This window comes from Molothrus ater, chromosome 23, assembly GCF_012460135.2.
Source record: "Molothrus ater isolate BHLD 08-10-18 breed brown headed cowbird chromosome 23, BPBGC_Mater_1.1, whole genome shotgun sequence".
Lineage (NCBI taxonomy): Eukaryota > Metazoa > Chordata > Aves > Passeriformes > Icteridae > Molothrus > Molothrus ater.
This window is the reverse complement of record NC_050500.2, coordinates 6,005,467-6,023,014: the sequence shown is the minus strand read 5'-3', so window position 1 is coordinate 6,023,014 and position 17,548 is coordinate 6,005,467. Positions and strand designations below refer to the sequence as shown.

Below are 17,548 nucleotides of genomic sequence, written 5' to 3'. Positions count from 1 at the left end.
CAGCACTGCTGCAGCAAAGCTTTAAGAATAATCACTAACACATGGAGCAGCAAGAGACGTGTCAGGCCATCTGACGTTACAAAACTGAATCAAAAAGCCCAGAAATTATTTTTAGTGCATTAGAGCACCTCAACAAGCAGCCTAGAAAAGAGCTTTTGCTACAAAAGAAAAACCTAAAAGCAGGGAGGATGTTTCCAGGAGGCTGGGCAGGGCACAAACAAAATCTTGTTTGCTTCCTATGGGATCACCCAGCTTCCATCCAGAGCCAGCCTCTTCCATGACACAGTACAGAAAATATGTTTGCTAATGTATCATTTGTGGTGTGTGTCTGAATCACCAGAATGGAGACAATGAAGCTTCTGGTGGTGGCAAATTATCATTTTCAAGGGCTTTTTTATTCTTTCAAGGTGATAAAAAAATTCCACCAACCCTTTTCCACTATATAGGTGGGGAATGAGCAATCTTACACTAAGAAGACTTCAAAACACAAATTCCTCCTCAAATCCACGCAGGAACCATCCACATCCACCAGCTTCCTCACCTCAGCAGGCAACTTCTGAGAGGCCACAGAACACCCCAAATAAAGCCTGGCTTCATAGAATACTGGTTATTTTTAATGTGTTCTTTCTGGTTTTAGTTTCTAAATTACTCCCTGCAGCACCATTACCTGCAAAGGCCTCCAAACAGCAATTTGAAGCAAAGTTTAGTGGCAATCCAACACAACAAACTCTGAACCCTTGACAAGATAAAGGCTTTTTGGGTTGTTTTTTAATTTTTAAGCAAGCAGTGTTTCTTCAGTATTGTCAAGGAAAATCAGCTCCATTTAATCATTGTTATGAACTTCACACAATTCTTGAAAACCACAAGCAAGGAAACCCAGACTTCTCCTTCAGCACCTTTGTGCTTTTTCACAGCTCCGGAAGGACAAAGCTCCCAGCAGTGCCGAACACCCAGAGTGTGCCCCAAACACCCCCCAGGGCAGGAACACAGCTCTGCCAGCTGAGACCAACAGGACCACACTTCAGTCACCAAAGTCTTACATTTCAGAAGAATGCAGTGTCATAAAGGCCTTAATAATACCATGGCCCCTCAGAATTGGCCATTTCCATTAATTAAGAAACCGTAAGAGAATCTCTGGCTTGCTGCAATCCTCAAGACCATGGAAACTGCAGGCAATAATTATTCTCCAGACAAAAGAAACTGGACATATCACACAGCAAGTGGGAGCACCAAACCAGGGAAAAGGGGGTGAGGCTGCTTTTGCTCACCAACAGTGTATGAGGAGCTTAATATTTACATGGCTAAATTTCAACTGTGTTGAAAATTGAACATTTGTGCTTTGAAAGACTTCAAGGCCAGGTGGGGTTTTGCTTCCCAAAGTAAAGAGAGGGTTAAATGTTTATTATTATCTAACTGATTGCTAAGAAACATGTAAAACTCTTTTCTGATCCTTCTAAATTAAATATACAATCCACCAGATTCTATTACTTGCTCGACTGAGTTTGATTTTATTGTATTAATAAGAAAAAAATGTTTTATTTCCTCCCAGAGTATCATCTACTTTTCCATTACTACAACTAGAAATTGCCAAGAAAATGAAATGCTCAAGCACAGCAGACACTGCTTTTCTTCTCATTAAATCTTAAAACTTGGTTCCAGTGGGATCATATTTAGTCCTCTCAAATTCAGAACAGGATTTCATCCTGCCTCGACATCCCAACAATGACATTTTATAAATATTACGAGTTTCTTGGACGCCTTTCTCATTCCACAAGGAGCAGAGAAGCACCAGTAAAAATTTTTTCTTCTTCCCCTTCTTGAGATTTTTTTTTTAAACCTTAAATGTAACCAGCCCTCCTTTCAATCCATTTTCTCTAGGATTTTTTTGAGAACCTCTGGAAGTCTCACAGATTTTTCTGAGATGTAATAAGTGTGAAAAATCTTTGTCAAAGGATTGTCTTTATTCGAGCATTAAGCTCTCATTGAGAGAGGTGTTGGAAATAAACAAGTGTTTAAGAGCAGCCTAAAAGTTGTCTTAAATATTCACCTGCTCTCCAGCTGAGACAGGACCTGGATTTCTAAATCCAAGAGGAGAAAACAATAATTAAAGGAAGTAAATAAATCCTTGCATGATTCTTTAGACATGAGGGGGTGGGGCAATCAGAAGAGGAGACACTGATTTCCTCATCTTCTGTAGGCCCTCCGTGGGTGTCAGCCCATCTCACCCTTCCAGAAGGTTCAACATTCAAGGTAAGACTTGGTGAGAATAATCCCCTTGGTCAGAGAGTTCTGACAGTGGTAAAATTCCATTCACAGTGATAAACACAGAACCCTAGACAAGGTTGGAAGGGACCTTAAAGTTCACCTAATTCCACCCCTGCCATGGCAGGGACACCTTCCCCTGTCCCAGGCTGCTCCCAGCCCTGCCCAGCCTGGCCTTGGGCACTGCCAGGGATCCAGGGGCAGCCCCAGCTGCTCTGGGCACCTGTGCCAGGGCCTGCCCACCCTGCCAGGGAGGAATTCCTGCCCCATATCCCAGCTAACGCTGTCCTCTGGCAGTGGGAACCATTCCCCCTTGTCCTGTCACGCCAGGCGTTTGCGAAATCGAACACTCTACTGATACACTTATTTACTTAATGAATATTTTCAGTTTTAGAAAAGACCTGGTATGCAAAGGAAACGCTGCCAACTCTGCAAACCCTCCTAAGCAGCAGAGCTCTTCGCCAAAGAGCATAAAATATTTATGGGTGCAACCGTAGCTTTGTGGCTTCCACTCTTAGGGTGAATTCACTCTTAAAAAGCCAAATATCAGAGAGGCACTTCAACACGAATTTTAAAATTATTAGAAGAAATCAGTGATTTTCTAACACCTTCTTTTCTCCCCCATAGGTTTTTTGTAAAGCCATGCAAATACAGAGTTATTGCAGAACCAAGGAAACGCATCCCCAGGAATTGCAAACTTGGATTATTTTCTTTTAATTCTTCCAAGTCTACAAATTTTGCTGTGAGGCAGCAGGGCGAGAAATGGGAAGGCGACAAATCAACCTTGTGAATGTCAGCAGTGTCAGTGAACAAGAAGAAACAGAACAATACCACTCATCATTTCCCAAAGTATATTGAAGTGTGGTCTGTAAAAAGTAGCTGACCTTAAAATTTGCTTTTTTTCTCACTAAGGAAGGAAATAAGTTCTGCACGACACTGCATTCTCCAGACACACAGGCAGCGAGGTGTTGTGTCTGTACATCCCTGCTCTGCCCAGCCACCATCTTACAGATGCACCATGGATCCACCATGCCTGCATTTTTTTCTCTCAAATGATACATAAAAAAAACTATTTAACCAGTGCAAGAGAATGTCATTATCTTCTACATCTGCTTGAAATTCATTGTTGCATTTCTATTTCCATTACATCTTGCTCGCAACAATGGAATTTTGAAAGCTTTTTCAGAATCTGGCACAGAAATGTGTCTCTATTTTGGTTCTTGGATCCATGGATCCACCACGGAAAACAACAAACAGCACGAGCACTGCCCTTGGAACCCTCAGTGCCAACTGAGCCTCTTGACATTTCACCGCACTTCACTTCTACCTCAGCGACCAAAGCTTTGCCATGGAACAACTCCTCACGCTCACACGCCAGCAGAGCACCCGCGCAGCCCACGGCACAGGGACCTACCTGTCGCTGCTGGTACTGCTGCTGCTGCTGAGGGAGTCGCTGCTGGAGGATCTGCTCCGGGAGCCGCTGCCGCTGGGGGAGCGGGCGGGCCGGGCGGCCTGGCTGGCCAGGCGCTGCGGGGATTGCGTCCTGGACTGCGACGAGTGCGGCGAGCGGCTCCGGCTGTGCTGGTAGTTCCGCTCCGGCCTTCTGCCTCGTACCTCCCGTGTAATGTCATCCCTGTAGATATCCCTGTGTACCACACTGGGCAATGTAAACTGCTCCCGGGCCCTAGGTTCGTATCGGGGGTCGTGAGCGTCAAAGCGGTTTGGACTTCGGCTCCGAGAAGTGTAATAGAGCCCGTGTTGTAAGGTCCGCTCCCGAGGGTCTCTATAGTAATCCTGATCGTAATGTCTCGTCCGATCAAATCCGCCCGTCCCCCGCTCATGGTGTCCATAGGCACTATGTTCATAAGCACGCTCCCTGTTATCTGAAGCCCTGCATTTGGGAAGGGGGAAAAATATCGCATCAGAAAGGGGCAGGCACGACCAGAAGCAAATCATGCAAACATTCATGGCAGCACTCGACTTATTGTTGCGACTGCTTCTCTACTAACCAGCAATAACCTATCAAGCAAACAATGACAAACTTCAAAACATTTTACTTGACTCCAAAGTTATATTTGTATACAATCAAGCTGAGCAATCATTTTGGTTTAATCACAATATGGGGCTTTCATGACCAGCAACTTGCCTTCACAGGAAAAAAAATTCTGCTTTCCCATGCACAATCCTCATTTCAAATGTTCTTTTTCTTTTAAATTCTGTAAACAAGAAAAACTTCATGGTTGTGGATATCATCATTAACTTCTCCTTTTTCTCTCCATTTTTGCTTAAGAGCTTCAAAAATTTTTTTTTCCAAAATTTGGTAATTACTAGAGCTCTTGTAATTATACTTCTGCAAAAATGGCATCACAAATTGGGCTGTAGCCATGAAAGCCTCCATGCAAAGCGTGACCCATAGGTAAGAAGCTGCTTTCAAAAGGGGTGGCATAACCCATAGAGATTTCCCAGAAAATTAGGGGGTTTCTTGTTGCTGCTCTAAAATATTTTACCCTCTTAGAGGGAATTTTTGCTTTGACCAGATTGCTACAATCATTCATTGTAAAAGTTATGGACTAAAGAAACTTCTCCATTAGTAATGCTGGAACTGCAAGGATGCAGGTCCCCAGAACATACTAAGACCCTACACATGGACTGGGAATCCAATTTTTAGGCAGTGTTTTTGTTTGGACTGCTGTAATCACAGAATTTCTATCTGCACAAGCTGCTGCTTTCCAGCAGCTACAGTCCAGTTCATTTCAGTGTTTTGAACATTTTAAATTGAGAAAGGCTCAGTGATGTCCTGAGTTAGTGTGATCTCTCAAATAAAGAGATTGACAGATAAAGGAACACTACAAATAGTTGAGTATTCCAATTTAAACAAGTACCAAGATGCTACATCTTAGTTACATCTACAAAATGGAAGATTCAGAATGGTTACTTAGAACATTTAAAAAATACTTCTAAAATTCTAAATATGTCAGGGTAGCCAAAATTAATTTAAAAATTAATTATCCATCTTACAAAGGACATTTCAACCTTTTTTTTCAGCCTTCTCTCTCAGATTCTTCCTTTAGAATGTGTTATGAGTCACTTCAGTCTCCTGAATCCTGATAACCCAATTCTGCCTTGTGCCTCCTCCTCCTCTCCTGCGTCACAGCTCTAGTTCGAATGGCAGAAATATTTCAGGGATCTTTTATAAACTGAAAATGGGATTTGAATCTTTTTGTGATTAGCATCTCAGGAAGTTCCTTCCATTCCTTCTCCAATGAATCACTAGATCCTTAATCCTCTCAATATATTCACTCTGTTGTTAAATTGTAACTCATATCAAGCTTTCTACAGGGCTCTCTCACATCTTGCCTGCATTTTTTTCTCTCAAATGATATATAAAAAACTATTTAACCAGTGCAAGAGAATGTCATTATCTTCTACATCTGCTTGAAATTCATTGTTGCGTTTCTATTTCCATTACCTCTTGCTCGCAACAATGGAATTTTGAAAGCTTTTTCAGAATCTGGCACAGAAATGTGTCTCTGTTTTGGTTCTTTTTTTCCCCCTTTTGAAGGACCAAGATCAACAATTTTACAAACGATTGCATTTAGCATCCTACAAAGTGTTAATCAGTGAGAGCTGATTTAATGAGGTCAGAGAAAAAGCAGTATTTTCTAGCAGGTTACTGCTACAGAGCTGACAGAAAGAACAAATCCTTATCCATGAGAAGGACACAAGACAGACAGAGGAAGCAGAGCTGAACAGCTACTGGCTACAGTGCTTTCTTCATTTATCTATTAGTACTAAGTGCTACTGGAGTTAGTGGAAAGAGAGGGTTTGACTTGGGTTAGGAGAGGGGCTAATATACACAGGGCAGGACATACCAACCTTTTCCAAGTGTGGAAACACGACCTATATTCCCAATTAAATCTAGGGAGAGAATTGTGAACATAACTTCCCCAATTTTGGCCCCTCTTACAGGGGTAATCCACCTTCTTAATGGGCAAGGGTGTCAAATGATATTTTAGATGAACCAACAAGAAAAAAAATTCTTAGTGACAAGACACAAAAAAAAATTCCACTGGACGGAAGTAGTCCCAGACTGAAACCGTAACTCTGAAACCCCCAGACTTCTTTCTTGAGACAGAAGGCACTTAAATAGATCCATAATTTTAATTTCCAGCCCTAAGTCTGAATCAAGCAGCTGGTAGAAGATCCCCCGAGGCCCGAGGGCCCTCACGCTGCTGCCAGCAGGCATCCTCTGGCCGCCTTGGTAACCATCCAGCCCAGTCACTTCTCACTGGTGTATCCACAAACGGGTATTAGCACCACGTCCTTAAAGCTAAAGTATGTTTAATGTGGAGCAGCAGAGCTTTTTAAGAGGCTAGATAGTAATCCACTCCCCATGGCTACTGGCGTCTTGACTGTATACCATCCAATAAATTCAAGGCAGTAGTTCTTATCCCAGCTTTAAAAAAAAATAAACTATAATTTCCAAAATTTAGTAATGTCCGTCATCTCTTTTTGCCAATACCATCAGAAAGAATAATCCCAATAACTTGGAAATGATGTAGATCCAAAATGGAACCATCACAAGCTGCCTTCGGTCTTCTCCATCCAAGCGTTATTTCCATGGCTAAGAGTTGTCGGTAGAATCCAAGGGGCCGCATCATTAAAGTCTACTCTGAATTTTGTGGTGACAATCCAATTAACATACCCGCTGCGTATAGTGAGAACTGAGAGCTAGGCATCAAGCTTTCACCGAATTCTACGTTCTAGTATTCCGAAGATACTCCACAGAGAACTTCACCACATGTTGTAGAGTAAGATAGCTCCATCTGGCAGCAGGGATACATCCAGCAAGGCCTTAATATTATCCAAGAAATGGGATCGCTACTTCTAGAAAAGAGTAACTCCAATATCGATGCTGGCCAAAGGAAATCTTCCATCTTAAAACCACCTTATTTCAAGTGTAGGTAGATATCCAACCAGCTGCAGGACACATCCTCTATGGATCCACAAGGTACCAGCCACTGGGATAGAAATCACTTCCGTTTCCAACCCAAAATAGGAAACATAGATAATTCCCAAAATTTTAAATCCATCTGGGGGCCCTAGATACGAGTTTGTGTTTCTCACCATATCAAATACAAAATACCTGCCTAGAGAAACCTTGGAACTTACCCATCAAGTCTCCGCTCATAACGTCCTTCCCGTGCATGAAGTGATGGTGGGGGGCCATAAGTGGGCCCCCCACCACCTCCTCTGAACCCAGAAACCTCTCTACTACGAGATGCTATGGAAACTGTATCATCCAATCCCCGCGCAGCACTGGGAATGGTTCCTGGCTCATTATAATCCGTCCGTAGGTCTCTATCTCCCATTTTGTTGACAGAGTTGTGTGCCTTCTGGGCACTTTTGATGTCCACAAAATCCACAAACGCTGCCACTCCGCCTTCCGACCCCCTCTTAGGGAGGATTTTGACACTTTCGACACGTCCATATCTGGAAGAGAAGCAAAGCAGAGCACACACGTTAGTGCTGGTGGAAAGAGACCACGTTTAATAACATTGCCTCCTGCAAAATCAACATCCAACCCTTCACCCTTCCCCTGTGCCAGGAAAATCAATCTTGAGAGACATCAGGAGGGAAAAAGCCATTTGGAGAGAGAAAAAAGCCATTTAAACTTTCCATGGTTACATTTAAACTCCTTTCTGGAAGTGTGGGGAGCCTACCATGGGATCACCCTTTTTATAGCAACAGAGCAGCAGCAGCTGAAGAAATAGAAAGGTGTTCACAACCAGAGCACCGTGCACATCGTTAGTCTGACACAATTAAAGAGGCACAATTAAAACAAAACCATGTCACGAGGAAAAATACAGCCAGCCAACAATTTTCTTAGGAGACAAACGACCTTGACACAGCAATTCCACGACTTCGATCTGTATTTAACCCAGAGTCTCCACTGTGATCCTCACTCCTGATCCCAAACCCATTTCCTTCCACACCTGGCAGGACATACGGACCCCCAGACCTGGGGTTCAGCCTCCCAGCCCCACTGCAGACCCAGCTGCCCAACAGGAGCTGAGAAACGCCGGAGGGAATGTGGCACCACCCTACGTAATGTATGTTAAGTAACTGCAACACTGGCACTTATGGATGAGTAAATGTCTATGCAAAATAAAAATAAACCCAAACATGTTTGTGTACACAAGGAAACAAGATGTAAAAACATATTTAAATAACTTACATCCACTCACAGTAGAAAGGACAAGCTGGGTGGGATGAGCACAGTGACATTTTAACAGCCAACAACTGCAGGGTTTGGGTGCTCAGTTCTCTCTGCCAAAAGATTCTGAGCAAAGCAGGGAAAAGCTTTGAACTGCAGCTGGTAATCCAGGACAAGAGAAGGCAGAAAGTGTATTTCTGAATGTGCCAACAGAGAGGAAAGGGATGCACAAATAAAAAACCTAATCGGGAAGTATTTGTAAACTCCATGAAGAATTATTGTGAAAAAATTTCTGTGCACAAAGGCAGCACAAGGCCAGGCAGATGTAAACAGACCTTACACAGGCAAAACTGTTCTCAGGCACACACACAGGGAGAAGGGAATACAACCACCAGGCTGAGGCACACACGCTGTCAGATCCCCGAGCTGCCTTGGTTTCATGCCTGGCTTTTCCTACACCTTACAATTTCATCATTGTTGTTGGATGACTAATCCTTAAATACGATCTGAAAACCTGCCTCGCTGACTGCTGCCTTCTCATTCCAGCCTGACCTACTACACTTATGTATAACCTGGTTTGGATTTAGAGCCCTTTTTTCCCTGGTTTATACTCCACTGAACACGGCTGTACGCACAAACAAGAGCATCTTCCATGAAAAAAAATAAAATAAATGCCTTGTGGGGCATAAAGAGACGCAGTCACACGCAAGACACGTTCCTGCCTCTCAGCTGTCCAGGGCTGAGCTTGTCACCTTTGTGCCCCTGTGTTAATTCTTGGGAGTTTCCTAATCTGTAATGCTCTGGTTATTTTTTTATTGTTTCTTTGTATTTTATTTAATTAAAAGCTTCAAATAATGGCAAATGGAACTGCAGGAAAGCTGCTTCTCAAAGCATGCTCTCTTTGGAAGCTGGATTTGGTTATCTTGCCTTGCAAGTAAGATTTAGAAAGCCCAGAAGAGTAGAGGAGATGGTTAATAAAATCTGTGTGAGGAAAAAAAAATGGCCTAATTGGATGTGGCAGATGTAGAGAGAGCAGGAGAGGGAACAGGAAAGGAAGGAGAGGGAAGGAAAACAGGAAAAAGCCTATTTGAGTAAATGTTCGTGCCATGAATGAATGTGACAAAAAATATGGAAAGTAATTAGAAATCCTAGTTAGGATTTAACATGTTTCAGTGCCAGTTCTCTACAAATAAAGATGGACTCCAACCCTCACACCTAAACCATGTAAGTCCCAACCTGACTGGTTAGAACACACACTTTCCTTTTGCTCACTGTGTTTACACGTTCAGTTTCTGGCAACGTGAGCCTGTATTGCCTCAGTCTCCCCCCTCTGTTCAGGGGGGAACAGGATTAAGATTCTGTTGATAATGGTATCAATATCCCTAAAATCCTAGCTGTACTTTGACTGCAGCCACCATGGCCCACCTCACAAGAAGCACTGCCTGCCAGTGAAATCAGAGCTGGGCTCTGAACGACTGCCTGCTCCCCACCTTGACAATTACTGCCTAATTCTGAAATCTTAACACGTACGTGTTATTATACATACACAGTCAGAACTGTCATTCTTTTGCTGTAGAAGAAGCAGAATGCCTTTAAATTGTTCAAATATCTGAGCTCATGCTGCCCAGAAAGCAGACAGGATACAAAACACGAGTGTAATAAGGTCCCCATCTACCACAAAACCCGCCTAGCAAAGCTGTGACTCTTCCCAATATGAATTTTTATATTGGAAGAAGTGACTTCAGCTATTATTTTTTTTTTTCCCTAAATAAGAAATGTATGGGGGAGGCTACTACTGTATTGCAGTGCAGCCATGGTGGTAAATCACTCCACTCCGAGACGGCGCCTGTTAATCCCCCGTTATCCAGATACATAAATATACGCTGTGCCTCGCTGTCCTGCCCCGCACCCTTGACAGGCCCTGAGGATAATCTGTGGCAATCGCCTTTGCTGAAAGCGAGGGAGGCAGGCAGGAGGAGGAGAAAGGGAGCAGAAGCGGGGGATGAAAGAAACCCGAGGAGGAGAGAGCCCTGGGTATTGCAGGGGAGCTGCTGGAAGAGGAAGGTTTGCCTCAGTCCTGTGACTGCAGACATCCTTCGGTCCCCTCCGCCAGGATCAATGTGCCGAGTGATCCGGCCCGGCCGCACCCATTGGCGCCTCTCCGAGCTGCTCCTGTCTTGGCAGATGCTGCCGGGAGGAGACCAGGGGGAGAGGAGGGAGATCTGCAGTGCTGCATCACCACACGGCTTCACTGCAGCACAGAAACGTTACAAGGAAAAAACCACGACACTTTCTGAAGGGCCGGGGGAGGAGAGGCGGCGAGAGCACTGCGCTCCCTTACAGCGAAGCAAGGCAAGATGGAGGTGAACGTGCTCCGAGGAGCAACCTTTGTCCAGGCAGAGGGCTGGGAAGAGGGGACAAAAGGCCAGGGGAGGCATGGCCACGACCTTTGGTAGCGCTGGCAGAACAGCTCCTCTCAGCCTTCGCCTCATATCGCTACACCTGTGCGTCAGCCCTTCCCAGGGCTGCGTTTTGCAATCGCTGCCAGCCCAACAGAAACAAAGAGGTGCCTTCGCTCGGCTCCCACTCCGCAGACTGGAATGAAAACAAGGCCTTTTAGTGCCTCTTCCCGTCCACAACTCCTGCAGATTAATCATTAGCTCCACCTCGTAAAGAAGCGGCCGAGGCCGTGTTTTCGGCGGGGTTTACAGTTCAACCTGAAGCAGAGGAGACAAGGACGTGGGGAGCTGTTATGTCACCGAGCCCCTCCACCAGCACAGCACGACCGAAGCACCCGGCTGTAAACACACATCGAGCAGCCCTTGCAGAAAAAAGTTGCCCAATAATCACTGCTCGAACAAAGCCACACTAATCCAGCTTTTCAGACAAAGAAAAGGAATTCATAATTTAAGCATTATCGGTTTATTCACTGTAGATCAAAGCACCTCTATATTCAAGCAGCTGAAATGTCTCTGGGCTCTTGGCACAGCTCTCAGCATGTTTCCCTCACTCTGCAGCCCTTCCTCCTCCTCAGCTCTTCCTCCCAAACCAGGAGACAGCACAGCCAGGTTGGGAGGCGCAGCCTCTGCCAATGCAGGGCCGGGCTGGTTCCTCCTCCCCAGGAGCAACGTGTCACCCAGGCACAGCCAAAGTCATCCCACACCCTACAGCCTTCCCTACCCGGGGATTGGCACCTCGGCTTTCCAGCTCTAATAAACCATTTCAGCTCAGCTGCTCACTCTGAACACTCTTCCTGCACGGTCCCTGCTGCTCCAAGCAGAATCATTCTAAACAAAGCATGGGCTATGAGAATGTCAGCCAGTAATTGTGTAGCGAGCAAACCTTACTGTTTGGTTGCAATATTCTATAAACTGATTAGGATCTTTATAGGAAGATCTGTACATGATAAGAAGAGGTGGGTTGAAGTGAGAGAGATTTGTTTTTAATATAAACCAAATTCCACCTTAAATCACAGTATCCTCCTGTTTCTCTTGCTGTGCTTCCCACAGGTTTGTGAAGACCTTTCATACTCAACTATCTCATCACTGCAGAGTTCTGCAGGTCAGCTACATTCCAGCCAAAGAAACTTCACCCCATTTTCATTTAGAAGCTGGTGCTGTGCTCCATCCCATATACTACTAAATGCAACAGACACTGCAGGACGCAAAATAACACAGGAGTTTTTTCTGTGTGTTTCTGCACCACCCATTACAAGCATGATTTGACAAGCTGCTCCTGTACAGCAGAACACCCCAGCATTTTGTATTCACTCAGGTTCCCTTTGACTGCAGTCAGGTATCTTTAGCCATCTGAAAAGCTCGGCTGATTTTGCTGTGCCACACTCAAACTCCTTCCTCCTCTGTGATTATATAACCCCAGCAAGCCCCAGCCTGCATTATTCAGTAAAACGCTCGCACAGCTTGAAGCTTTCCTTGGCCAATCACATTCCTCTGGCTTTGTTGTTATTTCATAACAAAATAATGTGTCCTGAAATAATACTTCAGCAGATGTTTGTGCCTCTTCTCCTTACTCCTGACACCAAACCAGTCCAAATACCCCACACTAGGGGTACTCCAGCCCTGTGTCCCCCTGCACAAAGCAGGTCTGCTCTAGGTACAGGGAAATCCAGGGTGTGCAGCTACTAAACCACCATAAAGCAAGATGCCATCACCCTCCATGGGGGTTTTTATCCAGGATAAAGGATGTCTGTTTAATCCATGAACATCATTTCTAGGGCCTTCTGCTATCATGGACACTCATTTCACAGCCTGAGAGACTTGGCCCACCACAACAGCACGTGCAGCCACTTCCCAGCCATAGAATACACAAAATAACAGAGCAAACAGCAGCAGCAACCACACTGGGGTCTTACCAGCAGCAGGACACCGAGCCACAGGGACAGCTATCCTGCAGAAATCCTGTTTGGAGTTGAGCACCAGCCTCCAGTACCACCAGCTCCCAGCAGGAATCGCACAGTGAGCGTCTCCCGCCCGCACCGCTCACAAAAGGTGTTTAATATTCACCACTGAGAGAGTTCCTGAGCCAGCAACACAAAGGGAACTTGTGTCTCTACACGGGCGTTTGCAAAGATTACGGCACTACATCTGATCTCAATGAGGGCAGTGATACAATAAATGAAATACACAGCAGTTCCAACACACTTATCCTAAGGAAATGACATTCCACCATCTTCCAAGCTTCATATGCATTATAGCCACCTGCTTTAGTGCTATAAAATTTATATATACACTTATAATTTTTTTTTAGAAAGGCAATTTCATATGTAGAGCGATATAAGGTGGTATTTCACCATCTTCAGACCTGAGCAGCACATGTCTTTGGAATTAAACTGTGCCTCAAGTAATGCAGAACATTACTCAAAAGCTGACAGTATCATCACATACCTGGCATGGAAGGAGACTTAAGGACTGAGAGACACAGAAAAATCAAGACATCTACACAAAAACCACTCAAAATTGCATTGACTGTTTCATAAATATTAATGTAACTAATGTGCAGCAGACACCAAAATCAGGGACAGACCATTGAGAAGAGTGTGCACAGGACTGGGATGAAAATCATTCCAGTTCATTGAGATAGATCTTGATAGAAACAAGCAGAATTCCACCATCCTGGAAAACTACACTTAATTTTAAGTCTAACAAATGTGGGGAACCGTCACCTGTTGAGCTACGATCATTTCACTTGGTAGACTGCCTGGGCCAGCAGCTGCACTCAGGGCACACCAGGAGCAGTATTTACTATGGACAACTCGATACCAAGTCCTGGTTGGCTCCCTCACTGATTGTGTCCTTCACACACTCCACAAACTACCCAGACTGCTTCCTCTCTGCTATGTTTACAGCAGACATGTGGTAGGTTTAAGTCCCCTAGAAGAACAAGAGTGATCATGAGGCTTCTCCCATCTGCTTAGAGAATATTTCATCTATCTCTTCAGATGAAACTGGTCTCCTGGCTGGGTGGTTTAGAACAGATTCCCATTGGGATATTTGCCTTGTTAGCCTTCCCACCATTCCTTCCCATAAACACTGAATGCTGTCACCACTATCATTAACCTCTAGACAATCCAAACACTTCTAACACACAGGGCTACCCCACCACCTCTCCTTCCTTGCAAATTCCTTTTGAAGAAGTCATAGCCATTCACAGCAGAACTCCAGTAGTGTCAGCCATCCCCACCATGATTCCATAATGGCAACTCATACCATCATCTCCTGCTGTGCAATGGTTTCCAGATCCTCCTGTTTCTCACCCGTGCTGGGGGCACTGGTGCAGATCAATTGCTGTGTCTATAAAGATAAAACACAGCGAGTGGCTGGGACAGCACTCCGGAGCATCACAAGTAGGAAAGCTCATCCATGAGTGATAAATCCAGGAGATGTGCAGCTTTGAAATCCTTCACCTTCCCAGTGCCAAGCAAAATAAAAGCTCCTTGTATCACAAGAAGCTCTGGTTTTCCAGCCACACCAAGAACAGCCCTTGTGACAACAATGATTCAGAAACATGCCCTAATTACCAAGCTCCCATCATTTTCTAGATTACAATCTGAGATGCTTTAAAACCTGTTTAGAGTGATCTTTACTGGCACTCTGACCTTTGGGGGGAGAAAAACAACGTTCTTCAGGGCATTCTCTGCAGCTCTTCTTCTAGTAATAAAGATCTTCAGGGAAACGTCAAAATCCAGGAACAGAAACAATCACCCAGGTTACAGAGCTCAGCCAGACAATCCTGGGATGAATCCTGAGCACCTCTCTCATACTTCTACACTCCTGCTCCAACTCAAACCTGGACCCCTCTGGACTCTGCGGCTCCCTCTGGCCCCCAGCAGCACTCAACGGGAAATCTCCCAACTCCCGACTACAAACAGGGGTTTTGTTAATGAGATACAGCACGTGTTCCTGCCACGCACAGAAAACAGCCAGGGCTTTGTCTGCACTCGTAATCCCTCCCTAAGAGATGACAAAGTAGGAAATTAAAAAGCTAGCATAGGCACATTCACTGATACTCCTGATACTTCTGGTATTTAGGAGCAAAACGCTCAACAGATCAGAGAGTCTGGAGATAAAGCCATGCTGGAACAAGTGCTCACCTCTTGCTTTACAGCTCAGCCAAATGTGCCATTTTAAGACCCCCAAGTAAAAGTGATTCCTAATGAAGACATTTTATTTATGTCTTTACTGTGAAGTGACCTTTTGGATACTGCTGAAGTATTAATATACAAATGGAATTGTTATGTACCGTAGAGGGAAGAAACAGAATGTTTAAACCTGGTTTTTCATAGCTCCCACTTCTGGTGGCAAGGATTTCATCCAAGAGTCAACACACCAAGAAATTTTTCTGCAACCCCCATGACAACCAGTTCTGCCACAGATCAGCTGTTACAGCCAACAGGCATCAGGTCACATCTGAATATAGGTGCATCCATTCCTTAAAACACAGACCAGTTCCACTGCAAGACCCCCAGGACATGGAACAGCCCCAAGGAGGAGTCACAGCAACCTTTCAAACCCGGGTGAAGAGGAGGGCGGGGGAGCTGAACCCATGCTTTGGACATGGGGATTACACGAAGCTGGATGAATAAAAACGCCTCTCAGCACTCCATGCATGCAACATCTCACTGGGCTACATTTAATATCCTCCCCACCCCAGTCAGCAGTTCCGCTGCTGGCAGTGCAGGAGAACCCAGCATTGCATCAGCCCAGCCAGAGCTCCACTGTGCTGGAGCAAAGAGCTCAACACAACATCAGCCACTTACAGCTGCCAGGGCAACCAGACGAGGCACAACCACCTCAGCCAGCCAGGACAGACAAAGTCTCTTACTAAGGCACTTTTCCTAGTTGCTTCTTTGGAACAATCAAGGAAAAGCACAGAAGCACCCATAGCTTATTGGTATATATATTATTAAAAAAAAAAAATCAAAGCAGCTTTGTGAGCAGAACTAATGAAGACTCATTTCTTACGGATGCATGTCTTGAGGTCGAATTCTCTGGCGTCCAATAACTGCCAGTTCCCACTGCAGCTTTTCCCACGGTCAGGAACACCTCTCTCCCATGTGGATTCTTTAATGTCTAATAAGGGCTGTGCTCTCACTGCAGCTTTTCTCTCCATGGGGTCGCTAATCAGGTCTCTCTCCTCTATTAAAACTGCTTGTTTTCACAAAACTCAAAGGAACGTCATGTCTCTGAGACTGAATATCCCCTTCGCCCTCAGGTTTAGCTGATACTGGCAAATGGGTTCAAAATTGATTAGGGAAGATATATATACACATGGCAGGAATACTTCAGTCTTGCTCTCCAAGCAGATCAGAATAAATATCACTATTTGTAGAAGCACAGAAAGGTTACAGAAATATGTAGGAACTCTGCATGTTCAGCTGTGTTGTCTCAAGCACAACGAGCTGTGATTCTTTATCCCCAACCTACACAGATGCGCACCGTTCACGTTCCTACACGCCAGGCACAGCCGCCGAATTCCATCTCCAGGGCATTTTTTTTCTTCCAGCTTAAAGCATAATCTGCAGATTTGCTTCAAAACCACCAGTGGTGATAGCCTACGTTCAACACTTTCTGCAGGGGAATTGCTCAAGCCTGTTCTTTTGCGTGACTGATTTTAGGATTTGTTTGGATTTGATGTTAAGAATGCGCTGCATTGCAACTGTAGGGGAATCTCTTGATTAATCGAGTTTTTTTCATTCTTACATGAAAGGGTAATTCCCCATCTCACTTTTGCTTCTCCAAGCTCTGCTTTGCATGTATTCGGCAGCAGATGGAGGAAAATGCAGAGTCACAACATTATGGTCTCCCTGCCACGCTACAGAGCACTTGAGATGTGGATCATCTTGAATTTTGGAAGTCTTGGTCCCACTGGTACAGACTTCTCCAGCAACAGACATTTACAACCTCTTCTCCAAGGTTTTGTATGCTTTCCAGAAAATGGTACTTCAGAAGAAAAAAAAAGTTTATCTGTCTGCAGTCCCTGAGACCACCTCAAGTGATGGAACTCCTCTCCCCCCTCAAACTTCAACTAGGTTTGAACTAGTGACTAGCATCAGTTCAGCCCACAGGTTTGACAACTTGAAATTCATTTCCGACAGAAATCAGCCACAGATCCAAGGACTCTCAGTCAAATCCCCAATCACAAAAGCTCACCAATGCTAAGAGGTTATGATCTTGACACCAGGGAGGAAATCCAGCCAGTTCCCAGCCAGTCCAGCCGCTCCCGCTCTGCCACACCAGCCAGTCACCAAACACAGATGTGCAAATGTTATTTCGTTGCTTCATGACTCACCGCTTCCATCGCCCTGGAGAAAGTGCTTGTCCCTGTGACTAAACCAACTGGCAGCACAGTCCTTGGCGCGAGCCAGGTGTCAGCCCAAGGAAAATAATATTCCCCACTGACAAGCGCCCAGCAAGAGCCTGGCACACACTCGGGTGTGTTTTGTCTGCAGTGAACTACCTGCGCTCCAGGCACTTTCTCCACAGGCCTGGGACTTTCCAGAGCCGAGCTCCTGACCCAGCCAGACTTTAATGGCTTTCCTTCTAGTGCAAC

General features: G+C 44.9%; 1 protein-coding gene across 3 annotated transcripts in view; it reads right to left on the bottom strand.

The window, feature by feature from the left end:
* SPEN (spen family transcriptional repressor) overlaps positions 1 to 17,548 on the bottom strand; it is a 66,535-nt gene that overhangs the window by 40,782 nt on the left and 8,205 nt on the right. For all 3 annotated transcript variants that reach the window (XM_036396050.2, XM_036396051.2, XM_036396052.2), the window contains exons 2-3: positions 7,435 to 7,755; positions 3,677 to 4,153 (exon numbers count right to left, since the gene is read on the bottom strand). In XM_036396050.2, coding sequence (XP_036251943.1) covers positions 3,677 to 4,153; positions 7,435 to 7,755 — 798 coding nt within the window. The remainder of the gene's footprint in view (positions 1 to 3,676; positions 4,154 to 7,434; positions 7,756 to 17,548) is intronic.